Here is a 22,921-nt window from a genome sequence, read left to right as displayed (position 1 = left end):
GAGACATGGCTGAAGCTGCAATCATATACTTTCTGAGAAGGCTAGGCTATCAGTTAATACAAGAAGGGAATGTTCTATCAGGGGTACAAGATGAAATTGAGTGGATCAAGAAAGAGTTTCAAGCCATGGTAGCTTTTCTAAGAGATGCTGACAAGAGACAACTAAGAGATGAAACTGTGGCTGGTTGGGTTAATGAGGTAAGAATCTTGGCTTTGTAGCTTTTCAAGTCTTAAAGCGTTGTTTGATTGTCATTCTTGGGCTTTTGTATCACAATCTTGTAACTTAAAGGATGTCTTGAAAAACATCCTTTTCGGAGTCATAGCTAGTAGAGGTGAGCCAGCTCTGGATGTCATGAGTGCCATGGATGAGGGATGGTTACTGGAGAGGACCAATGACTACTTGCAAGACAAGAAGTACTTGCTAGTTCTTGATGATATATGGGATGAGAACCTATGGGAAGAGCTGAAACATGCATTTCCACGAAGAAAAGGGCGAATCATAATTACAACAAGAATCCACGGTATAGCATCCCTTCCTGAGGATAATTTCCAAATCTATGATCTCCAACCCCTCCCTTATGAATTAGCTTGGAGAATGTTTTGCAAGAAGGCGTTTTGATCATCTCAGGGGACTTGCCCTGATGACTTGAAGGAATTTGCTGAGGTCGTAGTGAGAAAATGTGGAGGTTTGCCTCTGGCAATTGTAGCCATCGGAGGCTTATTGTCATGTAATGGCAGAAATAGTCGTGTGGGGCAATCAGTCCTTGATACCTTAGACTGGGAATTCAACCATCACAGAGACATTGAGCGTCTAAACAAAACCTTGTTGTTCAGCTATAATCACCTTCCCTTTTACCTCAAGTATTGTTTCCTTTACCCCGGTTTGTTCCCTGAGGCCTATGAGATTGGGAGGAAAAGGCTGATCCGAATGTGGGTGGCAGAGGGGTTTGTCGAGGGAACTTCTCAGAGAACAGAGGAAGAGGTCTCGAACCATTACTTTGTGCAGCTTTATGATTCAAGCAGTCACTATACATGCTCGAGATGTGGTGAAAGTGTGCAAGTCGCATGATCTAATGCGCGATGTGGCCAATCAAATGCTAAAAGAAGAGAGATTCGGATCGATCTTGGAAGAAGTCAACAAGACCATTCAAGAAAGACAAAGAAGACTTGTAATCTATGAAGATGTAGATAGTATCCCTTCAGACATCAGTAAGTTGAATGTTAGGTCCCATCTCATGTTTAGAGTAAACGAATTGTCATTTTCTGCCCTACAAAAACTGCTAAGGCAGCTCAAATTGGTAAGAGTTCTAGATTTACAACATGCTCCTCTAGAAAAACTACCAAATGAGATTGGCAATTTGATGCATCTCCGGTATTTAGATTTACAAGGGATTTTGATAAACGATCTTCCAAAATCAGTGAAGAATTTGAGGAATCTCCGGACATTGGATGTGAGAAACACAGGAGTTAAACACTTGCCTGCTGGAATCAATGAGCTGCAACACCTAAGACATCTTCTCCTGTCAAGTTTTCGCGACAGGGAAAATGGGTTTGTGAAGATGGATGGTGGCGGAAAACACTTTGTGAAGCTGCAAACACTATCTGGAATTGAATCAGATGAAGACCTAGTGAAACAACTAAGGAATTTAACAAGCTTGAGGAAACTCTACATAGGGAAAATGACACAAGCCAACAGCGGAGATTTTTGCCAATCGTTAGAAAGAATGACTAAGTTGAGGTCCTTGACAGTGTTAAGTGAGAGTCCATTAGATCAAAGCATAAAAATGGAGTCTCTCACAAAATCCACTAAGAACTTGGAGAAACTCAAACTCCAAGTTCATATGAAAAAACTGCCAGAATGGTTCGGGTTCTCTTAATTGCCTCCACTCATTGTACCTTTTCAAGAACTTCTTGACAGAAGATCCATTTCCTATTCTTGGAAAGCTTCCCAAGCTTGGCTATTCTAACATTGGCATCTTCAGCTTATAAAAACAGCATCGTTAACTTCCCTCCCGGAGGATTTCCTAAGCTGAAACTACTGAGGATTATTGGCATGGAAAATTGGACTACATGGATGCCTATTGAGAAAGGCTCAATGCCAGAAATTCAGTTTCTTCTGATAGCTGATTGTCCAAGGCTAACAAGCTTACCAGATGGCTTCAATCACCTTACCAGCCTTGATGATCTCACCTTCATGGACATGTCACTCGTTTTTGCTCATAAATTGCAGAAGAGGGATAAGTGGAAAATAAGTCATGTCAAGGAAGGCCAAATTGTGAAGGAAAAACTCAACACTCCTCACGTTAACTAGAGCATTCAGATGGATACTGACATATTTGTTTCGTTTTATAACATCCTATTCGTTTTACTGACGTGTCTTGTTGTACTCGTCATATGCAAACCACCCACTTGATATAAGAGCTCTTTTGTATGAGGAAAGAAAAAGAAAAGACACGTGATACGCTTCGTATCATTATTTTCGAAGGAAATTTCTTTAACTTTGTACCAAATTAAGTTTACCTTTCACATAAAATGGATTTAGGCACTAAGAGCAGCAAGCTAAAATCACTATACCTTCGGGCTAAATAAAATTGTCATGAATCTCTAGGTGATCTTTTAACTTGAGAAAGGTCACCAGAAGACCAACAATTTATACGTTGCACTAATGCATTCCAACAATAATTTCCCTCAAGACGTAAACTTTGAGATGGATTATATCTAACCGAACCAATATTTACTACTTAATACTTGATTGAACTCCTTCAGTCCAACTTCATGTAATTACTAAACTTCTCTTTAACTTAAATAAATAACTTTAAAACAGAAAATTCAAAAAAAAGAAAAAAAAAAAAAAGAGACATTTGAGCAGTGCCCAAATATTTTCACAGACTAGACATTTGAGCAACGCTAAGTTGTTAACTTTTTGCAAAAGAAGATATTTTTGAAATTTATGAAACTGGAGTTTAAAATAGGTTTGGAGAATCCAACTCCAGGTTGACTTTGAAACTTCATAACCAAAAAACTCACTTTGAAATAAAATGAAATCATTTCAGGACAAAATGAATAATTATAATGGCCAATAAAATACTATAGCATAAAAAAGCAAATGATTGATCTTAACTCTTGTCAACCTCTTTTCCCAACAAAAAAAGGTAGTAAAACAGTACCAAGTACACATTAAAATGCAACACACAAAATGAGATTGGTATCTCTAAACAGAGAAAAACATGGTCCAACCTGTTAAATTTATCTTAAAATTCAACCTAGACTTTTTAAGCAGCTACAGCTGATTGAGCAGCCAGCCTCTTGCGAGCCTCTTCAATGATAGATAACTTGATACCTTTGCCCTTAGGTAGAGACACCCATGGCTTAGTACCTTTACCAAGAGTGAACACATTACCCAAACGGGTAGCAAACTCGTGTCCCAGGGCATCCTGAATGTGAACTGTCTCAAAGCTACCCTTATGCTTCTCCCTGTTCTTGATAACTCCAACACGTCCTCTGTTTCTACCACCAGTCACCATGACCACATTTCCAACATCAAATTTGATGAAGTCAACAATCTTGTTGGATTCTAAGTCCAGCTTGATGGTGTCATTGGCCTTGATGAGGGGATCAGGGTAGCGGATTGTTCTTCCATCATAGGTGTTGAGATATGGGATTCCCTTCTGTCCAAACTGCACTGAACGAACCTTGCAAAGTTTGAACTGCAAGGAGCAGAAAAACAATGTGACTACTCTAACAACACAGCATTCCAAGGGGAAATAGAAGCAGGAAACGGATGTGCTAAATCTTTACAATTATCTATGCAGATTTGGCCAACACAAAAATCAAAAGCGGGAAACACTAACCTTGGCTTCTTCATCCCTCAGTGAATGGAGACGGAAGCGACCCTTAGTGTCATAAAGAAGTCGGAAGTTCTCATTTGTCTTTGGAATGGAGACAACATCTGCACATATAGAAAATACCAGCATTACTAATTGGAGATGAATTCAATAAACATAGCTACAAGGAAATGAAAGAGCAATGAGGCAAAAGGATTTTTAATGATAAACTTCTAGACCAAGTAGTTAAAGCATTTGTATATAGATAATTCAGCACTATTACTGTCATAAGGAACCGTACAGAAATAAGGAGAATATAAATCAAAAGGGTTTGGAATGAAAACCTATCAAATGGAGGTGTTCTTACCCATGAAACCAGCAGGGTAAGTTTTATCTGTCCTAACTTTCCCATCAACCATAACTTGCCTTTGCATCAAGATAGAGATGACCTCACGGTATGTCAAAGCATATTTCAACCTGTTCCTGAGGATAATAATCAATGGCAAACATTCCCTTGATTTGTGTGGACCAGAAGATGGCTTGGGAGCCTGTAGTAGAGAACACAGAGAACAGTGAGGTCAAGAAGCAGGAAACTAACAAGTATTATTCAAAAAAAGGACTTGAGAAAAAGACATGTCACTTACAAAAGCACCTCCAAGCTTGTCAAGCATCCAATGCTTCGGGGCATTGAGCCTCTTCAAATGTTTCTTCAACCCTCTTGCCTATAAATAAATAAGAAGAGACCAAATTTACCTTAGTATGATGATTCCATAGTACTAAATGCAAAAGTTTTTACCCACTTATATTTATGAATGGAAGTTGAAAGAACAAAATAAATTTAGCAAAATAAGGGGAGCTATTCCGCAGCTTTATATTAAAATCTATCCATGTTAAACAACGCTATCAGCACGTTCTTACATATAGGAAAAGAACATTTTTTCAACACATAGAACAAAGAACTTGCACTATACTACTCAAATTCCATTGTCCAAAGCTTAAGCTTGTTTGGATGGTTGTTAAATATTGTACTGTGTAATCTAAATACATTGTTGTGTTTTGATTATTTCTCAAATTTTATTGTATCCAATCATTAAAGATATTGTTAGGTAAAGTCAAAATATCACATTTTTTGATTTATCTTAAACCAATTTTTCCATCACTAAACTTTATCCTTTAAAATGCCTTTTTATAGTAACTCTAGCCGTAAAACGATACAATCTGTCCAAAAGTTGCATTCATTAAACAAATACAGTATGATACAAAACACAGAGTGAAACTAGCTCTACCCGTAAAAATATACAATCTTTCAAAAAGTTAAAACTCATTAAAACAATACAGTAAGATACAATACAACACAAACAGAAATCACATCCAAAGCCGTAACAGCAAAACACAATATTTTTCTTTAAAAAAAAACAATTGATCCATTAATACCTAATCGCAATATTAGCATACACAAGACACAGTTGAGATCAACACAATACATTTAAGCACATAAATCATAAGGAACGACAATGACTCTATACGTTGATGCATAGTCACACAGCAAAAAAATAGCAAATGTAAAACTGATACAGTGCTTTTTAGACCCAGAACAAAAACGATGAAGACTAAAACACAAGTGATTTATCAACATTGAAGAGGTGGATTAACAGGGAGAAAGAAAGAGCGAACCATTTTGGCGGTTTTCGGATTTGGTGGATTAGCTGCCGGGAGAGATTGGCCGCCGGAGAGAGGTGTGTGTGTCTTAAACCCTAATGAGATGAATGATGCGATCTCTTATATACTTTACCACATGACCCTCATGAGACCTATTTTGTTTGGGCCTCAGTAATTGGGCTGTATAACCCAACTTGAATACGGGCCTCTCTTTGGATGATGTTTTTTAAACGAAAAATTACACACATATATAACTTATGTTTCCAATATTACAAAAAATCTCAACTTTCTAAATATATTACAAAAATTCCAACATATACACAAAATATTGTGTATATGTCGGTTATGTTATGTATATTAATAGGGAGAGAGAGTAAAGTAATTTAAAAAATGAGAGAGAATGTAATTACTTTCAAAATGGTTGGTATTTATGTTATTTATACTTTTTAAATAACGTTTGATGCTTATTTTTTAAAAAATTTTAATTTTTAAACTCATTCAATTGTAGTTTTCAGTACATTTTTGTTCATGATGTGAATGATATGTTTCAATAGTTTTGTTTGATAATCTAGCAAGGAGAAACTCGATGAAAATCAACATAACCATGAATATGTTTCCTATTGAATAGAATATTATATTATTTGAGCTATTGAATTTGTTGAAAATGTCTGGAAAAATATCAGTATTTTGAGTTGTGACCCATGTAATATCCTTCTCCCTGCTTGCTTGTAGAACGTACAAACCTTGAGGGTTGTTTGGTTCAAAAACTAAATTATCCCAGGTTAATGCCAAGATTTTAGTGCAACATTTATGTTGTTATTAACTAATATCATAACCAATTTATTGTTTATACAGGTAATTTTTTACACACAAGTAACTGCACACAATCACGAAACAGACGTATGTTTAGTAAACAAAGAAAAGACAATGCAATGTATTAATAGTGTGTGTCCTTCTGCACTGTAATGAAAGTAAAAATAATAAATCAAAAAATGGTCTACATGAAAAAAATAAAAAGAAAGAAATCCATTCCTACATAGCATTTTTTTGTTGGGCGTAACCTGAAATGAACCAAGTACCCAAGAAAATATTTACTGACATAAATAACACCAACTCGTAAATATTCCTTGTTGTAATTAGTATAGATAATTAATTCTATAATAAGTACAGTAGCCCACCCCTACTTATCTTATCACTTGAGAATTGATATAAGAAGAATAAATTCGATATTATACTCTACAGAAAAGAGTGAATTTAACCGTGACTTCCTCAAAAATTATCGCATGAAAACAAAGTTAATTGAAATGAAAAATCAATCCAAAACCATCATCACATCAACATATAAAACATAAAAATAATCTAAAAGCATATCAAGTTAATCCAAAATTACTACTAACAACCAAAATACTTTAATCCTCAACTTTAAAACATCTTGTTATCTTGTTTTGCACGATGAAGAATCTGAACAATTGAAACTGCTTCCTTGTAAATCTTTGGTCCACCAAATTTGCTGGTGACATTTTCAGTAACTTCACTATCACTTACAACACCATGATTTTATTTTCCTCTAGCATAATCCCATAGAAGAGCAGCATATCTTAACCGGTGATTTATAGCATGAAAATTAATGTTTGAAACATTAAATACACCGTGACTAACATATTTCGCAAGCGTACAAGTGTAAAGCCCACAATCACTGAAAAGTAATAAATATTATGTGTTAGAAATCAAGTTGTATAATTATATAAAAAAAATATGGTATAAATTAAGAAACATACTTAGAATCAACTCGTTGTTGGGGAGCATTTCCTCACAAATACATACTCCAAAGAATCAGAAAAAGACTTATCAACATATGCGAGCTCCCGCTGTCAGTCAGTATCATTTCTTTTTCCAAAAAAGTCAGTGACAATTCAAAACAGAGGCAACATAGTAGCAAGGGATTGTAAATGATCAACAACATTCTTGGTATGCACAGTCCCACCAAGTAATGAATCATACACAAATAAACATCTCTGTCTAATGAAAAAAATCACTAAAATTCAATGAAATGATTGGCTAACATTGATTGGTATAATAACATTGTCAGCAATATTCCAAGGAACATTAGCTGGAAGTTTAAAACCTCTAATGTATTGACCAATCTTGTGATCTGGAGATATAAAATTCAAGTTCTTGTTCACATTCTTTCACTATTTCTCAATTAATCGTACCCACTGGATGAAAAACACACACGTAGTTGTATATGAAAAAGACTGTTTAAGTCTATATTTAGCCTTTTTTCGCAGATAATACATAATCACATCTACATGTTGATTAGAAAAAAAATATTAGCATCAACAAACTACAAAATTAATAATACAATTATATATAAATGTATTATAATTTAATAAGATCAAACTAACAATAATAACCAAAAAGAATGCAGAAAAAAATACCGTGCCATTTCATGCACGTTCAGTAACAGTCATTGTGTGAAAAAAATTCATTTCATCAACTCTTATGTCACCATAAACGAATGCAGGCTCAATAGTATTTTTGGTAGCAAAATGCACCAAATTTCTTAATAAAAGAAATTAATATAAAGTAAATTTCTCAAACATAAAATTTTATACTACTAAATAGTTTAAATAAAGTTGAATGACAATGTGACTATTTTAACAACTTAAAATACATATATTACTAACACCTTCTACCTAAAGGTAAAAAAAAAAAAAAAAAAATATTGATAACACACAATTAATATGCTCAAAAACAGTCTTTTCTACATATCATCATATACATGAACATCTAACACATATAACAGAAATATAAGAACATATCATCATTCCTCACTTATATTTTCAATTCCTTTTATTCAACTAATTAAATAAATAAAAATAATATTTAACTAAGAACCACACTGTTTAGTAATGTAAAAATAAAAAAAATTTCTCATTATACATATAAAATATAAGATGAAAAGAGCAATATCTGATGCGGAATAAAAAATAATATAAATGTACAATAAAAAATTATAAAACTCACAAATATCAAAACAAGTTTTGATAAGTATACCACAAATATCAATGACTCTATATAATTTAAGAAAACAAATCTTTTTATCAAATTTCAAGAATACAGAAAAAAAGTTTAAAAATAATTTATACATTAAACATACCTGTTGCAACGAAATAAGATTTTTGAAAAACACCATGCATTAAATGCTTTTATCAAAACATTCGGAACCTCAAGCCCAATATAATTCTCAAAAGGATGCTTTGACTTGAAGAATGTAGGATACTTTACAGAGCTACTTTCAAAATCATCAATAATCGCAACTGAAGGTGTATCATCACATACAAGAGTTATACACTTTGATTTCATTTTAGGTGTTTCTATTTTCCTAAATGTTTGTTCATGTGCTACTAATTAGACTCGGTAAAAAAGGGAAAGTCATTCAAAGAAGATTGCTTGTTTAAAGCACTTTTTTCTTCAACATTGTAATCAACTCCACACGCTACAGAATATAAGAAAACATAAAGTAAAAATTATCCTGTATATACTTATCAGATAGTTTATTGCAACTTATAACACTATTTTTTCTTAATTATTGAATTGTGTTTTTAATTGCAAGTTATAACAGATTTAAGTATTATTATTTTTTTAAATTAATCTTATATTTATTCTAATATTCATATTTATCTTTTAAAATATAAATATCCTAGATTACCGCATTAAAAGTGTAGGTTTTAAATTTTTTAGAATTTTTTTTTATTTACTTTACGTTTTTAGATATAATATAATTCTATATGTATCCTAATAGATTTCATATTTATCTATTAGAAAATAATAGCATAGGCTAATGTGTAGTCTTAAAAGTCTATGTAGAGATTTCATTTTTGTTAAAAAATTTTAAATCTTATTTATCTTATCTATATTTACACGATTTTCAAGTATAATAGTTGTCTCACTGCATTTATTACACAATCTTCTCTCTTTATCAAATTTACACGTCTATTCTCTTCATTGTTGTATTTGAGATATGAGATTGTGCTTCTTTAAAAAAATTTGTATATCAACTTAATTTTCTTCTAATCACCTTCGTGTTGTTTACTATTTTAGTAGAATCAGTGTATTTCACATTTTTCGAGTCTTCTTCATGGTTATTTTATGAAGTTTGTATGGTTTAGTGAATTTTCATGTCTTCTAAATCAAAATTTGATTTTACTCCTATTAGAAAGAGTCCTAGATTTGTAGAAGACAGAAATTAGATTTTACTATCAAGGCCATCTTTTAATTTGGGATGTTTTACTCCATCACCATCAGTTAAGATTAAGAGTTTGGATAATGTTGAAAGTGACATTTTTCGATTCAGAAAAGTGAGTCAGTTATGAAAAAACTTGATTTTTCTAAAAAAAAATCATTCCGTGAAAAACTCTATATTAAACATGCCAAGTGAAAAATTGATAAATAAGAATGTTACAAAGAAGAGGGTGTATAAGAGAAAAAATATGGAGTGTGAGCAAAATTCAGATTCAAATTTTAAAGATGAAATTTCATGCAATAAGTTAAAGAAATTCAAGATTGGCAAAGATGAATCATCTCGTGGAACAAGATCTGCATTGAAAGAAGCTACTGACAAGAAACTTGTAAAAAAGTTGATAAAAAAATACAAAAAAGTTGCAAAGGTACTTTTTTTAATCTATTTTTTATGTTGTAATTATGTTCTGTATGAAAATGGTTATATAAGACATGTATTGTTTTCAAGTTTTATTTTGTTATTAATTTTTTAAATAGATTTGATATTTTTTTTAGTTCAATTATACATTTTTTAATTTCTTCAAATACTTGATGTATAAAGTTTTTATTTGATTTTATTTTTTGTTACAGTAATATTTATATTCTGCACATGTTATAGTTATACTGTTTTAACAATTTAATATTTTATATGAGGCGAACCCAGGATTTAAACTTGACGAGTGCACCTCTATATTTAAATATAGTAATTAATAGAGTTAAAGTTTGACATACGATTCTTTGAAAACTTGTTAATTATAGTATTTTATAAACAAAATTTAATATTATTGAATATCATTAATTAGATTTAATATGAGAAAAATGTGTTATTCACCGTATTTAAATTCAACGCATTTTCATAGTTTGAACAATAATAGAAAGTTTTTGAAAAATATGAAACTCGAGAGATTTGTTTGCTAGATGGTTGCAACGGGTAACGTTCGATTTAAGTCTATCTCAAACTTTAAATTGCTAATTTTTAAATATAAAATAACTCAATGATCAAAAGATAAAAGAAAATAAATATTATACGGTATAAGCTAGAGAGAAACTCTATTTTTTGAAATTGGAGAGAAGCTGGTATTTTGAAATAAAATAAAAAAATAGGTCAATAATATCCACAATACATAAAAGAAAAAAGAAAAGGTGTAAAATAAATGACTACTAAGTACGAAGTCTTTTTTAATCAAAAGATAAATATATTCATTTGCACAATAATGCTGCAAACCGTGTAATTTGGAAAATGAAAAAAGGAGCAAATAAGAAAACGTTGTTGTTGGCGTTCGAACCTGAGCAATCACGCAAAAAGAACAACTTTCAAGTGTCATGCCCAACTATCTCACCAGCCATATCAGTTGTTTCTGTGGGCACGACAAATATTTAACATAACGTCCTGATATATATAGAGAGAGATACAAACTATATATACTGAGTTTTTCTCGAGGCTAGCGGGTGCACGTGCACCCCCTACACTCAATGTAGATCTACCTCTGATGCTAGGAACGAAAACAGTACAACCACTGATCTTCGTATATTAAGGTCAATATTTTTTATGATCTTCATCAAAAGTGAAAATATGAGCATTTCAATCAATTTGCAAATACTCCTTTTGGACATTTTATGAACATGCAATTTGTTAAAGTACAACCTCAGATTCTTTGTAATTTGTTGAATGTGGAAACTGTAAATGATAGAGATGACATGTTTATTTTTAGATTGAATAGTAAGGAGTTACACTTTGAAAAAAGGGAGTTTTCTGTTATTATTGAATTAAAATGTGGAAAGAAATACGACTTTTTTCTGATCTGACAATACTGAATAGATTGATGCAAATATATTATTCCGGACAAAAAAATATTAAGAGATCAGATTTCTATTTAGATTTTCCCGGTAAAAAAGTTACTAGTAAAAAAGTTACTGGTAAAAAAGTTATTTTCATGGATAAAGATTTGTACAAAATTGAAATGATATATTTCATAGTCAGGTTTTTAGAACTTGACTTACCAAGAAATTTTATAACGAAATATTATTTTGATTTGGTTGATTATGATGCATATCTAAATTTTGACTGGGGAAACGAGTGTTTCGATCTTTTGCTTAAAAGTTGTAGTCATGGTTTGAAGAGAAATCCAACATTGTTTACTTTTGATGTTTTCCATCTCATTCTTCAAATTTGGTTCTATGAATGTTGTATGAATATGGATAAATCTGTTGTGATTCGTGATGGTGTTCATCAAATTCCTCGAATCTTAAATGGGAAGACATCTTCAAAATTCATATACAATGACTATTTGACGAAGACCATGTTTAAGCAATATAGATATATAAATTAGCCTTTTATTTTAGTTGTTACTTTAATTTTTTAACTCATATTTTTTTTATTACAGTTTGAGTTCAGATACATCACATTTACTGATGAAGAAATGGTAGAATTCAATTTGAATGTTATTCATCAAGAGAGCTTTTATCAAGAATATGTTGATGGTGTAAAGGATTCTGTGATGAATAATGCATATACTGAATTAAAAATGAAAATTGGAAAGGTACATATTTGAATATCATATACTGATTTTGAGTTTTTCATTTATAGATATATATTTTTGATGGGATGTTAGTTAATATAGCAATTTTTTTATTTTTCGCCTTTACTGCTGCTGCAGGCTGATTCTTTACTCTTTCAGAAAAAAGGTATTTTATTATTTTTTTTTTTATAAAAATTTTAATATTTTGTATGTTATTTGCACATTAACATGTACTTGTATATGTATTTAGTTAGTTTTTATGTACCCTTGTACTTTATTTTTGTACATGAATTTTATAAAAAAAAAATTGTATTTGAAAATTACTTTGGTCTTTTTTTTTTTTTTTTTGTTATAACTGAAACTTATACAGTTTGAATAGCTTTTCTATATCTATTAGCTTTATTTTATTTTTCAATTGATTATGTTTTATGATAACATCATAAGTTATTATTTTATGTTAATATACAGATACTTACTGATATGACTTCTTTTCAAAAAAGATATGATCTTTAGCTACACATTCTTATTTGGTTATTTATCGTATATTTTCTTTAAATTTATGTTTGTCATTACAAATTAGCTAAAGAACTTTGTGTTTGATTTGATTGTATCAAATTTTCATATCGTAGTGATTTAATGGTGCTAATTCTTTTGTATTTTCAATTGTATGAGCAAAAGACTCATTCAAGTATACGTGATGACAATTTGCTAAAAAATTTACTATATCTTATTTTTTAACGAAAAAGGCTCAAATATGCCACTAAACTATCAGAAATGACTCATTTATGCTATCAGTTAAAAGTTGAGCTCATTCATGCCATCGCATTACAACATCAGCTCATCCATGCCATTACTTTTTAATGGTGGTTTTCAAAAACAACTTTGCCACGTGGCCTTTTATTAGAGGTCCATGTCATTAATTAAAATAAGCAAAAATGCTCAAATATGCCACTGAGCTATCAGAAATGCCTCATTTATGCCATTAGTTAAAAGTTCGGCTCATTCATGCCATCGTCGTTATAAAATGAACTCACTCATGCCATTACTTTTTAATGATGGGTTTTTTAAAATAGCTTTGCCGCATGGTCTTTTATTAGAAGTCCACGTCATTAATTAAAAAAAATCAATATTAATTTTAAAATATCTGAAATTAGTTAGTATGAGGATTATTTATTCCAGCATTTATACCATAATGATGGGAGAAGTTATCCCATATACATGGCGGGATAATTGGAATAACAGACTTCTTTTAAGCCGTTATTTGAAAATGATTTTTCAACAATGTATGCTCCACTAATTCGTGATGGGAGAAGTTATTCCATATGAATGGCGGGATAATTGGGATAACAAACTTCTTTTAAGTCGTTACTTGGAAATAATTTTTTCAATAATGCATACTCCCCTAATTCGTGATGGGAGAATGGAGAAGTTCTATTGGTACACCTCTTTCTTTTTCTTGCTTGCCCTAATCGTTCATTGATTTATTTTTTTTGCAACTTCGGAGTATATATTGGAGTCAATGGAATTAAAACTAATCAGTTACTGTAGGATAGAATTTTTGAGGTTTCTGTCACTGGAATTAAAACTAATCAGTTACTGTAGGATAGAATTTTTGAGGTTTCTGTTAAGCGTAGCATTTATAATGATTTAGAATCAACTAAAAACAGCCAAAGGATATATATTAATCACTATTTTCTCTTATTAGAAAAATAGTTATTGTTGTAGGAAAAAAATATTTTAATAGGTGTGGGTCGGGTTATGTTAAATGAATTGGTTGTTTTTAATGGGTCTAAGATGTTTTAAAATTAATATTGATTTATTTTAATTAATGTCGCGGACCTCTAATAAAAGGTCACATGACAAAACTCTTTTTGAAAACCCACCATTAAAAAGTAATGATATGGGTGAGCTAATTTTATAACGATGATGACATGAATGAGCTAAATTTTTAATTGATGGCATAAATGAGTCATTTCTGATAGTTTAAGGCCATATTTGAGTCTTTTTCTTTATTTTAATTAATGACGTGGACCTTTAATAAAAGGCCGCGTGGCAAAGCTGTTTTTAAAAACCACCGTTAAAAATTAATGGCATGGATGAGCCGATTTTATAATGGCGATAGCATAAATGAGCTAAACTTTTAACTGATGACATAAATGAGTCATTTCTAATAGTTAGATGCCATATTTGAGCCTTTTCCCCCTTTTTAATATGATAATATCTAGATATTGTATCGTTATACCTGTAGGTTGATGACGGATACAAGTTGTGGTATTTAGGTAGTGATATACATAGGAATGGTGTAGGTATCTTAGTGGACGAAGAGCTTCGGAAGCAGGTAGTAGAGGTTAAAAGGGTTAGTGATAGGGTTATGACTATCAAGTTGATCATTGGGAGGGTCACTTGGAACTTATGTAGTGCATATGCGCCACAGGTGGGCCTGGACGAGGAAGAGATGAAGAGTTTTTGGGAGGTTTTGGATGAGGTGGTTAGAGGTGTGCCTAGTTCGGAGAAGCTTTTCATAGGTAGTGATTTCAATGGGCATATCGGGTCTTTACCGTTAGGGTACGATGATATGCATGGAGGCTTTGGGTTCGTGGTTAGGAATGCTGATGGAGCTGCTCTTTTGGATTTTGTGAGAGCCTTTGGGTTGGTGGTAGTGAATTCCAGCTTTTCGAAGAAGGAAAAGCATTTGGTCACTTTCCGCAGTAGGATAGCCAAGACTCAGATCGACTTTTTACTGCTTAGGAAGGGGGATAGAGCTTTGTGTAAGGATTGTAAGGTAATCCCGAGTGAGAACCTTGCGACCCAACATAGACTACTGGTGATGGACTTGGTTATCCAAAAAGGCAGGATAAGGCGGGGTGGGAAGGGTCGGCCTACTATTAGGTGGGGCAGCCTAACTCCGGTTAATGCTTTGGAGATTGGGGCGAAGTTAAAGGGGATGGGAGTGTGGGAGTGAGAGGGGACGTGGATAGTATGTGGGATAGGGCTGCTGGTTGCATCAGGGCATCTGCTAGAGAGGTGTTGAGTGTTTTGAGGGGCGGTTCTGGCCGGTATCGGGGGGATTAGTGGTGGAATGAGGAGGTTAAGAGGAAGGTGGCTTACGTTAAGTTAGTTGAGAGTAAGGATGAAGAAGAGAAGCGGGTGAGTAGAAAGGAGTACAAGTTAGCAAAAAAGGAGACTAAGTTAGCAGTCACGGCTGCTAAGACAACAACTTTTGAAAGTTTGTATAAGGGGTTAGAGGAGAAATACAGGGAGAAAAGGATATTTAGACTTGCCAAGGTTAGGGAGCGGAAGGGTCGTGATCTCGACCAGGTGAAATGCATTAAGGGGGAGGATGGCAGAGTTTTGGTGGAGGATGACCTCATTAAGAAAAGATAGCAGTCCTATTTTCATAGGCTCTTGAATAATAAGGGGGATAGAGGTGTTGTGTTAGGGGAGTTGGAGCATTCCAGGGAGGGTCGCGACTTTGGTTTTTATTAGCGTTTTAAGGTAGATGAGGTCAGTGAGGCCATTCGCAAGATGCGGAGGGGCAGGGCAATGGGGCCTGACGAGATACCGGTAGATTTTTGGAAGTTCTCTGGCGGGTCAGGATTGAAGTGGCTGACCAACTTATTTAACAATATTTTCAAGTTAGAAAAGATGCCTGAGGCATGGAGATGAAGCACGATGATCCCTATTTATAAGAACAAGGGTGACATTCAGAGTTACAACAACTATCGGGGTATTAAGTTATTGAGTCACACGATGAAGATTTAGGAGAGGGTGGTGGAGCGGAGGTTGAGGAAGATTGTGTCTATCTCAGAGAATCAGTTTGGTTTTATGCCTGGTCGCTCCACGACTAAGGCAATTCACCTTGTGCGGAGACTGATAGAGCAGTATAGAGAGAGGAAGTGGGATCTTTACTTGGTGTTTATTGACTTGGAAAAGACGTATGACAAGGTTCCTAAGGAGGTTCTTTGGAGATACATGGAGGCGAGAGGGGTCCCGGTGGCATAAATCAGAGCAATTAAGGACATGTATGAGGGGGCGAAGACTCGGGTAAGAACAGTGGAAGAAGATTTTGAGCATTTTTCGATCTTGACAGGGTTGCACCAGGGATCAATTCTTAGTCCATTTTTATTCGCTTTGGTGATGGATGTGTTGACGCGAAAAATACAATGTGAGGTGCCTTGGTGTATGCTTTTTGCAGATGATATAGTTTTGATTGATGAGTCGCGAAAAGGGGTTAATGATAAACTGGAGGTTTGGAGGCAAGCCCTGGAGTCTAAAGGTTTCAGATTGAGTAGGACTAAGATGGAGTACTTGGCGTACAAGTTTAGTGACTCGAGGTAAGAGCAGGAGGTGTTAGTGAAGTTGGATTCCCAAGCGATTTGCAAGAGGGAGAGTTTTAAGTATCTCGGGTCTACAATTCAGGGTAATGGAAAGATAGATGGGGATGTCTTTCACTATATTGGGGCTGGTTGGTTGAAATGGAGGCTCGCTTTAGGAATTCTATGCGATAAGAAGGTTCCCTTCAAGCTGAAAGGAAAATTCTTTAGAGTTGCAGTCCGGCCTGCTATGTTGTATGGAGCGGAGTGTTGGTTGGTTAAGAATTCTCATATCCAGAAGCTGAAGGTGGTGGAAATAAGGATGTTGCGTTAGATGTGTGGATTCACTAGGGTTGACAAGCTTAGGAATGATATTATTTGGGAGAAGGTGGGAGTGGTGTCAGTGGAGGAAAAGATACGAAAAGTGAGGTTGAGATGGTTTGGTCATGTGATGAGGAGAGGCACGGATGCCCCAGTTCGTAGGTGTGAGCGATTGGCCTTGGATGGCTTCAAGCGGGGTAGGGGTAGGCCGAAGAAATACTGGAGAGAAGTGATTAAACGTGACATGGAGCAGTTACAGTTGACTGAGTAATGACCCTGGATAGGAAGATATGTAGGAATAACATTAGGATAGAGGGTTAAGGGTGTGGTTGAGGCGTTGTCAGTATTTAGGTGGACTTTGGGGTCTAGTGTTTGGCAACGTACAATTTTCTGTGGATGTCGTACCATTGTTATTTTAGTGTGTTCTAGGATTTTCATGCTTTTGTATGCTGTCTTCTAACTTGAGCTGGGGATCTATCGGAAATAGTCTCTCTACCTCTTTAGAGGTAGTGGTATGGACTGCGTACACTCTACCCTTCCCAGACCCCACTATGTGGGAATATACTGGGTATGTTGTTGTTGTATACCTATAGGTTGATGACCAATTTAAGGATATGAAGAAATTTGTAGCTGAGTCTGTCAACGTGACGCTGAATGAGATTCGTTCTTCGAAAAATAAATCAAATGATTTATTTGAAAAATAGGTTTTTTTCATTTATTAAATTAATTAAATCTGCATTATATAATTATATGTTAGTAAGGTTTCATCTTTGATTAGTAAGGTTTCATCTTTGATCATATGTATTCATTCATTTCATTTTCATTTTGTATTAAATTTAATCATTATAATGTGCGTGAACATTTTGAATAGAAATTATCTCCTACCAATGAAAAGATTTGTTAAGCAAACTCAGTGAAATGCAAGTACAAGTTAAGAATAGTGATCGAGTACTCGTTGATATTTGTTCTCAATTGAATGGTAAATATATTTAGTTTTTTATTAATTTTTTCTAAATTAATTTTTTAATGTTTTAAAGTAATATTATTAGTTCTGTAATATGATTGTTAACGAGTATTTGTGTTTGGGGGGAAAAAATGTATATGTACAATCTAAGATTGTTAATTGCAACTTATAACAACATTTATTAGATTGCAAGATTAAAAAAATATTTTTATATAAAAATTAAAATTATTCTTAATAATAAAAAATAGTTACACACAGATTTTGTCCACCCCTATTTTTTCTTTAAGTCAGTTACTGCAGATTATATTGTAAAAAAAATAAAAAAAAATTATATAACAATAATAAAAAATAGTTACACACAAATTTCATCCATCCCTATTTTATCTCTAAATCAGTTATTGCAGATTCAATTATAAAATAAATAAATTAAAAAGCGTATTTTTATATAACAATTGGAGTTCTTAATAATAGAAAACAGTTACCACTAGATATCTTACACCCCTATTTTATCTCTAAAATATTTTTTTTTTTCTATTTCTTCAAAAATAAGTCACGGAGTTTTATTTCCATCTTCTTCATACTCAAACCAGAGACATATAGAACCTCCGTTTTCTTTCTTAAACATTCCAAAAAAACAGACTGATATTAAAAAAAAATATTTTTTTCTTTCAAACCAAAATATTTCAATTGAAATACATATTTCTGTATTTTAATTGAAATAATTTGAATTCAATAATAAAAAAAAAGCAAAAAAGATATATTGATGCATTATGGATGATGCTTGTTTACATTCAATTATGATACAATACGGAGGAAGATGGGACGCAAGAGGTAATATATTTTATGAAAACGAAAAACAGATTTTTGTGAATTTCTAATATACAGAAGCACTAGTTTCGACCTCGGTGCTTCATGTCAATTTTTTTTTAATGTAAAGGTATTTTAGACATTTTAGCTATCAAGTTGATGATACGTGTATTGCTTAATGTTCTTTATGTATTACGTGTATTTCTCCAATTTATGAATGGACACGTAGCATCTCAAAAGTTTGTCCTTATCTCATCTCTTCACTCATCATTTCATTTCCATCACAATTTCCACAAACTTCTCTCTCCTGCTAGGCTAAAAGTTTCATCTAATTTCTCTTAATGTTTTCTTTCTGCTTCTAAATTCCACCCATCTTTGAGTAGATGAAGACTGTTGTAGCTGTTGGGTTGGCTAGAGACAAGTAATTTGGTGGATTTTGTTAGTGATTGAATTAACGGGAGCTGTAACAAACTCCCAAATCCTAAAGCAAATCCACTCTATTGTTGGTCTGTAACTTCACCTCAGGCCGAAGTTGTAATAACTTTTGAAACAAATACATACGTGTGTAATTGCAGAAATTTGACTACCTATTGGGAAGTACGAAGCTTTACAAATCTAACTCCCAAGCAAAAGATACAAGCCCAAAACATAGCCTTCAAACCAGGTTTGTTTACTGTTTTTTATCCAAACAAAATAATTTTCTTCACGTTTATTATTGATTTGTAGATTTTGACGTATGGGGTTTTGATTTTCTGTTCATTCTTGAATTTTGCGCTGGATGATGGTTCTTTTTGTCTCACTAAAACTGTATGTCCAATTTCCACGTTCTTATGACTCCAGAATCCAAGTTGACTGAAATTTTTTCATATTTTTTTTGTTTTAAGATGCTCCACTATTCTGTAATTTTTGTTTTGTGAATTTGTTTTGTGTATTAATTGAAACTATTAGTAAGAAAATTGATAAGAAGAAAAAGATGACAGTGGCAGCCATGGCCATGACGCTCATGATGTTGTTATCGGCCAACATGGACACCGTTGGGATTGCTACTCAGGGTGTCAATTGTTATGACAGTTGTAACACTGGCTGTGTTGGTCTCCCATGTATGTCTGTTGCTTTTTGTTCATCAAAATTTAGTAGATTGGATTAATATATAATAGCGAAGTAAGGAATTTACATAATATGATTCGAAAGTAGTAATCTTTGACCTACATTTCACTTTGCTAAACCTACCTCTGTCACTGGAATTATTTAATGAAATTTTGAGATCAAACAAAAGCAAAAGCAAAATATATTATTTATTACAACGGTAAAAGTTTGTTGAATTTTCAGCGAAGAAGTACCAAGCTTACGATAAGAAGTGCCACAAAAGGTGTGGAGACGACGGTAATTCTCTTTTTCCTTTTTCTTTTCCATGTTCTTTTCAGAAAAAATGTGGTGAACTTTGCACCAAGAGTTCTATTTTGATTTCATAGTGGAACACTAAACCTGGATAGTGAGTTGTATTTTCAAACATGAGTACTAAATATTGATCCGAAATCACTCAACTAGATCTTGCAGAAGATGTATAACTCTCCTCAATTCATGTGACTTTAACTCAGCGGACACCTTTATCGTACGCACCCTTACATTACATTTTTGCCAGTCTTTTTTCCAGGCTTGAACTTAATATGATGCATATTGTGTATACTCATAGCTGTCAGTCCATTTAAGTGGTCGAAATGCTTCTTTCATGATTGTCACTTTAAAATTTACAATGTTCTCAAGAACCAAGAAAATGGTCATAAAGAGAATCCATTATCCACAAGTTCAAGGCTAAAAATGCAAGAGGATTCTATCTGATTAGTTTAAGGCGAAGTCAGCTACAAATAAGGCTAACCTAGAGAGGAAGATAGTAAGGCGGGAGGGGGCTTTGTCTTAGATATGAATTTTGGTTTCTTACATTCTCTATCTCTTACTTTTTAATATAAACTTAACTCATTTTCTTGATATTTAACAGATTTCAGTGATGACTTGAGCTCTCTTCTCCCACAGAACAACCCAATGCATAAAACATCTCGCATTAGAAGATTAAGATACTGACATTTTACAAACATTAGCTAGCTTCATCTAATTATTAACAAAAAACACGCAGACATAGCACACTTATCCAAAGCTTTACTTACATGTTCAAACGAATCTTCTTTTGCTTATAAGCTTGAATATGTATTAAAAAAGAATTAATAAATATATTTAGATTTTTTTAATTGTCCTTGCAATGGTTGCTTGCCTCCGGTAATATGTTTGACACTTTTTATTGTATTTCTTTTATCATTTTAGTTCTCTGTGCTCGTTAAGAGTTAGCCATGAAAATAGATTATGCTTGATGTGTGAGCTAATGCTAACACATTTGAGGCTTTTAACTAAGAATAATTGCAAAGTCTTAAGCAATTTTTGTCGTTTTTGATTGTTTTATATTTGATTTTGCAGTAGAAGCTATGATATAAGAGAACCAATAAGGATGGAAGCAAAAGAGTTGAAATCTGAAGTAATTCAAAGAGAACTGTGGCTGACGATATTTCTGTTAAGTCGTCAGCCCTGTGATTAGTTATCAGCTTCATCTTCAGCCTCAGACAGAGAATGCACCTGAGTTGAGAGTTGTGATGATATTTTGTGATAAGCCGTCAAGGAACTGATAGGTCGTCAAAATTGCCGTCAGCCTAAGGCAGAACATGAGAGCTAAGGTAGAGACTTGACGATATTCGTGATAAGTCATCAAGAAGTTGATAGGACGTCACAGTTTGTCTTCAGCCTAAAGCAGCGAGTATCAAAAGCAAAGAGGAGCTGACGACATTTGTGATAAGTCGTCAGCCTCCTGATAGGTTGTCACGAATGTCGTCACCTAATTCGAGGGATTATTAAACTCTGTGATTTTGTTTCCTTATTTAGGCTGAACTATTTAAAGCCTTGGTTTAGGATTTTCTTGAGAGTTCCAAACATCTTTTGAAGACAAGTATTTTTGATATTTTCTCTCTCTAGTTTCTTGACTTGAACAAACAATTACTTTGAAGATATTATTATCATTATATTGGGATTACTATTGTGATCTAATATGAGAATCTCTAGTTTTTATTCATCTTATGGTAAGTTTATCTTTCAAATCATGAATATAACTAGTTGTTTCGATTATTACATCATAAGCGGCTAGATTCCTTTAACCTGAATTATGGGATCTAGGGTTAAGTCTTGATAAGGTGTTGAGTGTTCAAGATTCAAAAGGTGGTAGGACTCCTTGATAATTCTGAGGTTTTAATTATCCTTTATTGGTTGCAAATGATAGATAACACCTGATTTGATTTGCTTGAGAAAGAAATCAAATACAGTGGGGAGTGAATTATTGACAGGGACTTGGACGCACTAAAAACTTCCATTTAATAATTAATGTTGTAACAAGGTTGATTAACCTGAGGTAAAATCTAGTCATGAATATAAATTCTCTAAGTTCGAGAGTATTAGGTAATTAAATGCTTAAGTAGGTTGAGAGACATTTAGGCATAACTTCGATAAAGATAACTTGTTGTCCTACCTACTGTGAGAATCTTGAACCACCATTAGCATCTGTCAAGTACCAAAACTCCTAGTAAACATAATTCTGATTTTTTCGTAAACTCTTGATTATGGACACTGTAACTAAAGTGACCAACAATTACTTGCTAAACCCCATTTCAGGAAACATCCAGCTATCAGCTGATTAAATTGCAAATGACTTAAGTTCACACCATATTACCTATGGGATTCAACCCCAACCTAGTTGGGTTTTATATTTACAACGATCGCTTACATTCTCATTAGAGATGTGTAGTTTAAGAGTTATCAAAAATGGCGCCGTTGCCCGAGAATACGGTTGTAAATTGAAGTTGGGTGCACTAATTGACTGTTAGTTAAGTTTCCTAGTTTTACGTTTATTTGTTGTTTTTTTATTACAGGATCTTTGTAGTATATGCCAAGCACCAGAAGTTTCGGAGAACCATTATTACCACTTAATCCAGAACTGCAACGAATTGGAAGAATGGCAGAACAACAAGAGGCAAACAGATTGGTAGCCTTAGCTAGAGCTCAGTTGAATGTGCAAAATGTCGATCAACAAGCACGACATCAAAATCCTGAGGATGAAGATTTGGGAGACGAGGAGTTGCTAAATCCTAGGTAACCCAAGGCGTGCAGAGCAAGTAGCTGCACCAGTACAACGTAATGTTAA

The 22,921-nt window shown here is 33.4% G+C and overlaps 2 protein-coding genes, 1 long non-coding RNA gene and 1 pseudogene across 3 annotated transcripts; 3 read left to right on the top strand and 1 right to left on the bottom strand.

Annotated features, from left to right (window-relative positions):
- Positions 1-5: 5 nt before the first annotated feature.
- On the top strand, positions 6-618 carry LOC107858023 (putative disease resistance protein At1g50180). Its single transcript, XM_047407778.1, has 2 exons — positions 6-197; positions 289-618. The coding sequence occupies exons 1-2, from the start codon at positions 6-8 to the stop codon at positions 616-618; spliced, it is 522 nt and encodes a 173-aa protein (XP_047263734.1).
- LOC124885122 lies at positions 619-2,804 on the top strand (annotated as a pseudogene).
- A 268-nt stretch (positions 2,805-3,072) lies between these two features.
- On the bottom strand, positions 3,073-5,643 carry LOC107859079 (40S ribosomal protein S4). Its single transcript, XM_016703973.2, has 5 exons — positions 5,498-5,643; positions 4,468-4,545; positions 4,191-4,371; positions 3,851-3,948; positions 3,073-3,706 (listed from the first exon to the last, which is right to left on the bottom strand). Exons 1-5 carry the CDS (start codon positions 5,498-5,500, stop codon positions 3,272-3,274), a joined length of 795 nt encoding a protein of 264 aa, XP_016559459.1. The 5' UTR covers positions 5,501-5,643; the 3' UTR covers positions 3,073-3,271.
- A 12,800-nt stretch (positions 5,644-18,443) lies between these two features.
- Positions 18,444-21,566, top strand: LOC124895967. Its single transcript, XR_007052250.1, has 4 exons — positions 18,444-18,711; positions 19,263-19,351; positions 20,017-20,070; positions 21,154-21,566. It is a non-coding gene; the product is annotated as an uncharacterized LOC124895967 (long non-coding RNA).
- Positions 21,567-22,921: the final 1,355 nt, after the last annotated feature.

This window comes from Capsicum annuum, chromosome 2 (genome assembly GCF_002878395.1).
Source record: "Capsicum annuum cultivar UCD-10X-F1 chromosome 2, UCD10Xv1.1, whole genome shotgun sequence".
Classification (NCBI taxonomy): Eukaryota; Viridiplantae; Streptophyta; class Magnoliopsida; order Solanales; family Solanaceae; genus Capsicum; species Capsicum annuum.
The sequence above is the reverse complement of the archived record's forward strand: the minus strand, read 5'-3'. Positions and strand labels throughout refer to the sequence as shown.